The 9,858-nt window shown below is 44.4% G+C and overlaps 1 protein-coding gene across 1 annotated transcript in view; it reads left to right on the forward strand.

The window, feature by feature from the left end:
* The window catches only part of eno3 (enolase 3, (beta, muscle)), a 17,122-nt gene extending 8,493 nt beyond the window's left edge, over window positions 1-8,629 (forward strand). Inside the window, exons 4-11 of the mRNA XM_042327957.1 lie at window positions 1,553-1,681; window positions 2,018-2,151; window positions 4,317-4,539; window positions 4,786-4,983; window positions 5,050-5,126; window positions 5,767-5,891; window positions 6,150-6,317; window positions 8,392-8,629. Coding sequence (XP_042183891.1) covers window positions 1,553-1,681; window positions 2,018-2,151; window positions 4,317-4,539; window positions 4,786-4,983; window positions 5,050-5,126; window positions 5,767-5,891; window positions 6,150-6,317; window positions 8,392-8,461 — 1,124 coding nt within the window. The 3' untranslated portion in view covers window positions 8,462-8,629. The remainder of the gene's footprint in view (window positions 1-1,552; window positions 1,682-2,017; window positions 2,152-4,316; window positions 4,540-4,785; window positions 4,984-5,049; window positions 5,127-5,766; window positions 5,892-6,149; window positions 6,318-8,391) is intronic.
* Window positions 8,630-9,858: the final 1,229 nt, after the last annotated feature.

The raw sequence follows: 9,858 nt of genomic DNA on the forward strand, positions 1-9,858 counted from the left end.
TGCTGCTGTTACTACAGTTACTACTGTTGCTGCTGTTACTACAGTTACTACTGTTGCTGCTGCTGTTACTACTGTTGCTGCTGCTGTTACTACTGTTGTTGCTGCTGCTGTTACTACTGTTGTTGCTGCTGCTGTTACTACTGTTGTTGCTGCTGTTACTACTGTTGCTGCTGTTACTACTGTTGTTGCTGCTGCTGTTACTACTGTTGCTGCTGCTGTTACTACTGTTGTTGCTGCTGCTGTTACTACTGTTGCTGCTGCTGTTACTACTGTTGTTGCTGCTGCTGTTACTACTGTTGTTGCTGCTGCTGTTACTACTGTTGCTGCTGCTGTTACTACTGTTGTTGCTGCTGCTGTTACTACTGTTGCTGCTGCTGTTACTACTGTTGTTGCTGCTGCTGTTACTACTGTTGTTGCTGCTGCTGTTACTACTGTTGCTGCTGCTGTTACTACTGTTGCTGTTGCTGCTGTTGCTTCTACTGCTGCTGTTGCTACTGCTGTTGTTGCTGCTGTTACTACTGTTGTTGCTGCTGCTGTTACTACTGTTGCTGTTGCTGCTGTTGCTTCTACTGCTGCTGTTGCTACTGCTGTTGTTGCTGCTGTTACTACTGTTGTTGCTGCTGCTGTTACTACTTTTGCTGCTGCTGTTACTACTGTTGCTGTTGCTGCTGTTGCTGATGCTGTTGCTTCTACTGCTGTTGCTGTTGCTTCTACTGCTGTTGCTTCTACTGCTGTTGCTGTTGCTTCTACTGCTGTTGCTTCTACTGCTGCTGTTGCTACTGTTGTTGCTGCTGCTGTTACTACTGTTGTTGCTGCTGTTACTACTGTTGTTGCTGCTGTTACTACTGTTGTTGCTGCTGCTGTTACTACTGTTGTTGCTGCTGCTGTTACTACTGTTGTTGCTGCTGCTGTTACTACTGTTGCTGCTGCTGTTACTACTGTTGCTGTTGCTGCTGTTGCTGCTGCTGTTGCTGTTGCTTCTACTGCTGCTGTTGCTGCTGTTGCTGCTGCTGCTGCTGTTGCTGTTGCTTCTACTGCTGCTGTTGCTACTGCTGCTGTTACTACTTTTGCTGCTGCTGTTACTACTGTTGCTACTGCTGCTGTTGCTGCTACTGCTGCTGTTGCTGCTGCTGTTGTTGCTACTGCTGCTGTTGCTGCTACTGCTGCTTCTACTGCTGTTGCTGTTGCTTCTACTGCTGCTGTTGCTACTGCTGTTGTTGCTACTGCTGTTGTTGCTGCTACTGCTGCTTCTATTGCTGTTGCTGAGCTAGTCACTACTACTAAGGGGGCTGCCTTACTACTACTGTTACTGGTACTACAACCTTCCCTGCTAAGAGTATAGTTACTCCAGGTGGTACCTTTTTCCATTTATTTATGAACTGCCCATATGCATAGAAATGGACTACTTTAAAATGGAGCTGCTGTCACAGATGAGACCATTGTATAGAAAGGAGATATCCAGTGTCTCTGTGATCGTTAGGTCTGGTCTGACGGTGTTGTGTTCCATGAAGGCCCCTCTCTAAATATCAAATCATTCTTACTATCTCTAAAGGTACCGTTAAGGCGGTGGATCATGTGAACAAGGACATCGCCGCCAAACTGATTGAGAAGAAGTTCAGCGTTGTTGACCAGGAGAAGATTGACAAATTCATGCTGGAGTTGGACGGAACTGAGAACAAATGTACGTCGCTCATCCTCTTAATTCACTTGATTACTTTAATTCACTTGATTCCTTTAATTCACTTGATTCCTTTAATTCACTTGATTCCTTTAATTCACTTGATTACTTTAATTCACTTGATTACTTTAATTCACTTGATTCCTTTAATTCACTTGATTACTTTAATTCACTTGATTCCTTTAATTCACTTGATTCCTTTAATTCACTTTATTAACATTGAAAGTTAGATCACTTCCTACTAAGTCATCTCTGGGTAATGTGTCCATGCTCCCTTGAATAAGCTGCAACATACAACTGGAGGAGAGATAATCACTGTTTAAATCTCTTGGCTTGTAGCTAAGTTTGGAGCCAATGCCATCCTGGGCGTGTCTCTGGCGGTCTGCAAGGCAGGAGCAGCAGAGAAGGGAGTGCCCCTGTACCGACACATCGCTGACCTGGCCGGACACAAGGACGTCATCCTGCCCTGCCCCGTGAGTACAGGTTTAACCTTTAACCCTGACCCCTGCCCCATCATATACCTACCTATATAATATAACCAGGACATCACCCTGCCCCATCATATACCTACCTATGTAATATAACCAGGACATCACCCTGCCTCATCATATACTACCTATATAATATAACCAGGACATCACCCTGCCCCATCATATACCTACCTATATAATATAACCAGGACATCACCCTGCCTCATCATATACCTACCTATATAATATAACCAGGACATCACCCTGCCCCATCATATACCTACCTATATAATATAACCAGGACATCACCCTGCCCCATCATATACCTACCTATATAATATAACCAGGACATCACCCTGCCCCATCATATACCTACCTATATAATATAACCAGGACATCACCCTGCCCCATCATATACCTACCTATATAATATAACCAGGACATCACCCTGCCCCATCATATACCTACCTATATAATATAACCAGGACATCACCCTGCCCCATCATATACCTACCTATATAATATAACCAGGACATCACCCTGCCCCATCATATACCTACCTATATAATATAACCAGGACATCACCCTGCCCCATCATATACTACCTATATAATATAACCAGGACATCACCCTGCCCCATCATATACCTACCTATATAATATAACCAGGACATCACCCTGCCCCATGAGTACAGATTCAACCCTAACCCTGCCCCATCATATGCCTACCTATATAATATAAGCAGGACATCACCCTGCCCCATGAGTACAGATTTAACCCTGACCCATCATCTACCTACACTACATGACCAAAAGTATGTGGACACCTGCTTGTCCAACATCTCATTCCAAAATCATGGCCATTAATATGGAGTTGGTCCCCCTTTGCTGCTATAACAGCCTCCACTATTCTGGGAAGGCTTTCCACCAGATGTTGGAACATTGCTGTGGGGGCTAGATTCCATTCAGCGACAAGAGTATTAGTGAGGTCGGGTACTGATGTTGGGCGATTAGGCCTGGCTCACAGTCGGCGTTCCAATTCATCCCGAAGGTGTTCGATGGAGTTGAGTTCAGGCTTTACACCACTCCAGCCAACGCTTGGCATTGAGCATGGTGATCTTAGGCTTGTGTGTGGCTGCTCAGCCATGGAAACCCATTTCATGAAGCTCCAGACAAAGAGTTATTGTGTTCACGTTGCTTCCAGAGGCAGTTTGGAACTCTGTAGTCAGTGTTGCAACCAGGACAGACGAGTTTTACGCGCTTCAGCACTCGGCGGTCCTGTTCTGTGAGCTTGTGTGGCCTACCACTTTGCTGCTCAGCCATTCTTGCTCCGAGACGTGTCCACTTCACAATAACAGCACTTACAGTTGACCAGGGCATCTCTAGCAGGGCAGAAATTTGACAAATTGACTTGTTGGAAAGGTGGCATCCTATGACGGTGCCGCGTTAAGTCAGAGCTCTTCAGTAAGGCCATTCTACTGCCAATGTTTGTCTATGGAGTTTGCATGGCTGTGTGCTCAATTTTATACACCTGTCAGCAATGGGTGTGTCTGAAATAGAACCCACGGATTGTAAGGGTGTCAACATACTTCTGTGTTTATTTATATTCATATACACAGGAAGTATTCGACAGGAAGTGTGTAAAAAAATAATTAAAAAAAATAAAAGTCAAACCATGACTTTTTCCACATTTTGCTACGTTGCAGCCCAAAAAATATCCTCAATCAATCAATAGCCCATAATGAAAAAAACAAACAACAAAAACGTATTTACGTAAGTATTCAGACCATTTGCCTTGAGACTCAATGTAGCTCCTGTTTCCATTGATCATCCTTGAGATGTTTCTACAACTTGATTGGAGTCCACTTGTGGTAAATTCAATTGGTTGGACATGATTTGGAAAGGTACACACCTGTCTATATAAGATCCCACAGTTGACAGTGCATGTCAGAGCATGAACCAAGCCATGAGGTCGAAGGAATTGTCCACAGACTTCCGAGACGACAGGATTGTGTTGAGACGCAGATCTGGGAAATGGCACCAAAACATGTCTACCGAAAACCAAGGCGTGAGGTCGAGTGAGTGTGTAAAGGGTGGCTACTTTGAAGAATCTCAAATATAAACAAGCTCTAACCTCTTCTTCTACACCTCTCTCCTCCCTCTCTCCAGGCCTTCAACGTGATCAACGGTGGTAGCCATGCTGGTAACAAGCTGGCCATGCAGGAGTTCATGATCCTGCCCATCGGAGCGTCCAACTTCCACGAGGCCATGAGGATCGGAGCTGAGGTTTACCACAACCTGAAGAACGTGATCAAGGCCAAGTACGGAAAGGATGCCACCAACGTAGGAGATGAGGGCGGCTTCGCACCCAACATCCTGGAGAACAACGAGGGTAAGAGTTTATAGGGCACCCTGGAGGAGCTGCGCCACAGGGACTATCCCTAAGGGTCTTAGGGCCCCCTGGTGGAGCTACGCCACAGGGACTGTCCCTAAGGGTCTTAGGGGCCCCTGGTGGAGCTATGTCACAGGGACTACAACTATAGGGCCCCCTGGTGGAGCTACGCCACAGGGACTGTCCCTAAGGGTCTTAGGGCTCCCTGGTGCATGGTACTTTTAAAACCCTTCCTTCTCCCTCCAGCTCTGGAGCTCCTGAAGTCAGCCATTGCGAAGGCCGGCTACCCAGACAAGATCATCATCGGCATGGACGTGGCCGCCTCGGAGTTCTACAAGGCAGGAAAGTACGACCTGGACTTCAAGTCACCTGACGACCCTGCCAGGTACATCACCGGGGATCAGCTGGGAGATCTGTACAAGAGCTTCATCAAGGGATATCCCGGTACGTAGAGAAACACACACACTGTATATACACCCTTCCCCTCTAACTCCTCTCCTCTTCCTCCAGTCCAGTCCATTGAGGATCCCTTCGATCAGGATGATTGGGCTGCATGGTCAAAGTTCACCGCTGCTGTCGACATCCAGGTGGGTCCAGTTTGTTTAGTTCACTGTTTATCTCTACCGATGCCTAGGGGGTCTGATCCCTCGGCCTAGGGGGTCGACCTCTCTGTATTCATATAGTGCCTTCGGAAACTATTCATACCCATTGACTACTTCTACATTTTGTTACGTTGCAGCCATATTCTAAAATGGATTTATAAAAAATGTCCTCAATCTAACACCCAATACTCCATAATTACAAAGGGACAATGGGTCTTTAGCAATGTTTGCAAACCAAGCGTTAACTCTATATATCGTGTATAATAACCCTGTGTGTTCTCTGTGTTAACCCTGTGTGTTCTCTGTGTTAACCCTGTGTGTTCTCTGTGTTAACCCTGTGTGTTCTCTGTGTTAATCCTGTGTGTTCTCTGTGTTAACCCTGTGTGTTCTCTGTGTTAACCCTGTGTGTTCTCTGTGTTAACCCTGTGTGTGCTCTGTGTTAACCCTGTGTGTTCTCTGTGTTAACCCTGTGTGTTCTCTGTGTTAACCCTGTGTGTTCTCTGTGTTAACCCTGTGTGTTCTCTGTGTGTGTTCTGTATAACCCTGGTGGGTGATCTGACCGTGACCAAGCATTACTGTTAGTTACTGTGATGTTAACCTGTATAATCTGTATTTTATTCTCCAGGTGGTGGGAGATGATCTGACCGTGACCAACCCCAAGCGTATCCAGCAGGCTGTGGAGAAGAAGGCCTGTAACTGCCTGCTCCTCAAGGTCAACCAGATCGGCTCCGTCACAGAGTCCATCAAGGCGTAAGTATTGGTCCCCCTTGCAGAGCTGCATCACAGGGACTAGGCTACAGGGGCCCCCTGGCAGAGCTGCTCCACAGGGGCTATATTATAGGACCTGGGATGTATTCACTAGGAACCACACTGAAGCAAACAGGCCGTTACGGGGAGGGACCTAAATTAGTCAAATAACAAACACTTATTTTTTTCCCGTTGCTACAGTTTTGATACAGTGTGCGTTAATGAATATACCCCTGACCATCTCTTCTCGGTGAATAACAGGTGTAAACTGGCCCAGTCTAACGGATGGGGTGTGATGGTGTCTCATCGTTCCGGAGAGACAGAGGATACTTTCATCGCTGACCTGGTGGTCGGACTCTGCACTGGACAGATCAAGACTGGGGCCCCCTGTAGATCAGAACGTCTGGCCAAATACAACCAGCTGATGAGGTTAGTTATAACGACCCCTACAGGAATAAATTAGCTACTGCACCCTGACTCAGTTAATATACTGGAGCCTTATGGTAGACTGACCCTTACAGGAATACACTAGTTACTGCACCCTGACTCAGTTAATATATATATATATATATAGTGTTATGTTAGACTGCCTCAGTTAATATATGGTAGACTGACAGACATAACACTGATAGGAGCCAGATTTCTCACATGATGTATACAGGGCATTCAGGTTTTCCACATTTTGTTACGTTAGACTTATTCTAAAACCAATTAAATAGTTTTTTCCCTCAACAATCCACACACGTGTTTAGAACATTTTGCAAATGTATTAAAAATAAACAACAAACCTTATTTACATAAGTATTCAGACTCTTTGCTATGAGACTCGAAATGGAGCTCAGGTGCATCCTGTTTCCATTGATCATCCTTGTGATATTTCTATAACTTGATTGGAGTCCACCTGTGGTAAATTCATTTGGTTGGACATGATTTTGAAAGGCACACACCTGTCAAACCATGACTTTTTCCACATTTTGCTACGTTGCAGCCCAAAAAATATCCTCAATCAATCAATAGCCCATAATGAAAAAAACAAACAACAAAAACGTATTTACGTAAGTATTCAGACCATTTGCCTTGAGACTCAATGTAGCTCCTGTTTCCATTGATCATCCTTGAGATGTTTCTATAACTTGATTGGAGTCCACCTGTGGTAAATTCATTTGGTTGGACATGATTTTGAAAGGCACACACCTGTCTATATAAGGTCTGACAGTAGACAGATTATGTCAGAGCAAAAACCATCATTCTTAAATGGAAGAAGTTTGGAACCACCAACACTCTTCCTAGAGCTGTCCGTCCAGCCAAACTGAGCTTTCAGGGGAGAAGGGCCTTGGTCAGGGAGGTGATCAAGAACCTGATGGTCACTCTGACCGAGCTCCTGAGTACCTCTGTGGAAATGGTTGTCCTTCTGGAAGGTTCTCCCATCTCTGCAGCACTGTTTTTGTAGTCAGTATGGGGTATTGTGATGTCACTATGGGGTATTGTGATGTCATTATGGGGTATTGTGTGTCGCTTGATGAGGGGGGGGGGGACAAATCTAATCAATTTTAGAATAAGGCTGTAACGCAACAAAGTGGAAAGTCGAGGGGTCTGAATATTTTCAGAATGCCCTGTACATCTGAAGAATCAGTTTAGAACTTCCACTCCAAATATGGTGATTAGAGGAAGTCCAGTGGGAGAAGGAGGAAGTGGGAAGTGGGAGAAGGAGGAAGATGTAGCTAGATGAAAATTGCACATTTTTTTCTCATCAATTAAACATTCAGTCTCAATACAGTTTTCTGTTCCCAAAACTACAATCGTTGCGGACAGAGTGCATTAAGTTTTGTAGACATGACCCTTTGCCAAAGTTTTAAAAAATTGCGTTGAGGAGTGCAATGGCAAATTGCATTGTTGTACCCGAACTTCACAGAGAAGACGTTCCCTGATGGAAATATGCAAATGAATGCAGAAAGTAAACCCAATTTAGAATGCAACATTTTCCTCATTGAAAAGCCTTAAAGAGAATTGGAATTTCAGTTTACTTCCTGAATGGAAATAACCCCCAACCCTGACGACAGCTACTGTACCCTGACCAATACAACTAGACTAGGTGTCCCCCTCAATGGAGTTGGATCTCTGTCCATTCGTACGTTAATATGGAAGTTAGTCATGCGCTGTATCTCAGGCACCACTGGGCCAATTTTGACCTAACTTGGGTGACTGGTGCGTCTTGCCATAGAGACCCAGCTAATTACACTGATTGGCACAAGGGGGCGCTAAACTAAAACTGACATTTCCGAACTTTGAAGTCCCGCTTAAGCTTCAATTGCTGTCAAGGTGCTGCATCATTTGTGGGGGACGACATGTTTACTGCTTGTTCCAGATTGAAAGTTTTCCTGACCAAGATGGATACTTTTTTTTTCTTGTCATATTGTTAGGATGCCAATGGCCATTTTAGAGATTCTCTATGATTCCATGACTGAAACTGTGACCTCTAATCCCTAACCTTTGACACTTCCAGGATTGAGGAGGAGCTTGGAGACAAGGCAAAGTTCGCCGGCAAGGACTACCGCCACCCCAAGATCAACTAAACTCTGACCTGAACTACGCCTTTCTTCTTCCTTCCATCACAGCTGACTGTCTACCCTCTTGGTCAGGGTTCAAGTTTTTTAAAATCTTCGACCTCCGACCCTCTCCCATCACAAGTGGCTTTTTTGACGTAATGTGAGAAATAAAACAAATAAAAAATGTAAAGTTGTTCTCCTGTTCTGATTGGTTGTTTATGGCGACTTTCTATTCGGGATTTACCCTGGTGTTTTACCCGAAAGGCTTTTCTTTTTTCATCTCCATCTCACTGGGCCAGAGGACCCTGAGTTGGAGCCAAAGCCCAGCTTGCATTTACATAACAAACGCGAACTGTGAACTTTATCACCATCTCACAAAGCAACTACATTTACATCGAATTTATTTAGCAAACACTCTTATCAACAGCAACTTACCGAACATCAAGTTGTCTCACTATAGAAACAGTAGATAGACTAGTGTCCTGTCCAGGAGGTGTACTGTACATCAAGATGTCTCACTACAGTATGCTATTAAATATGATCCACTTGCTAGCGACCCTCCGGATCAGAGGAAAGAAATGGAAACTAAAGTGACAGTTGTGAGGGTATAACGGACGGTGGTTACCGATAGTGGCTCATATTTAACATCACACAAGATTGGCAAACTTAAGCATGACATGGCAGCAGCAAATGCTGACACTACACATCCAAGTATCAAATTATGAAAGAACAGGCATTGTAATTTTAAATTCTGTAACGTGAGTGTGGAAGAGGTGAAAAAATGTGTCTATCAACAATGACAAGCCACCGGGGTCTGACAACTTGGATGGAAAATGAATAATAGCGGACGATAGTTCCACTCCTATTTGCCACATCTTCAAGCCTACTAGGACAGGACCGACGCTAAAGTTATACCACTACCTAATAAAGACCTCTTAACTGGCTCTAACAGCCGACCAATCAGCCTGTTACCAACACTTAGTAAACTTCTGGAAATAATGGTGTTTGACCAGGTACAATGCTATTTCACAGTAAAACAATTGACATCAGACTTTCAGAACTCATAGAGAAGGACATTCAACAAACACAGCGCTAACACACATGAATGATTGGCTGAGAGAAATTGATGATAAAAAGATTGTGTGGGATGTTTTGTTAGACTTCAGTGCGGCTTTTGACACGTTCGATCATAGTCTGCTGCTGGAAAAAACGTAGGTGTTATGACTTTACAACCCCTGGTATAACGTGGATAAAGAGTTACCTGTCTAACAGAACACTGAGGGTGTTATGACTTTACACCCCCTGCTATAATGTGGATAAAGAGTTACCTGTCTAACAGAACAGAGGGTGTTATGACTTTACACCCCCTGCTATAATGTGGATAAAGAGTTACCTGTCTAACAGAACAGAGGGTGTTATGACTT

The sequence above is a fragment of the Oncorhynchus tshawytscha genome, linkage group LG10 (assembly GCF_018296145.1).
Source record: "Oncorhynchus tshawytscha isolate Ot180627B linkage group LG10, Otsh_v2.0, whole genome shotgun sequence".
NCBI classification, from domain to species: domain Eukaryota; kingdom Metazoa; phylum Chordata; class Actinopteri; order Salmoniformes; family Salmonidae; genus Oncorhynchus; species Oncorhynchus tshawytscha.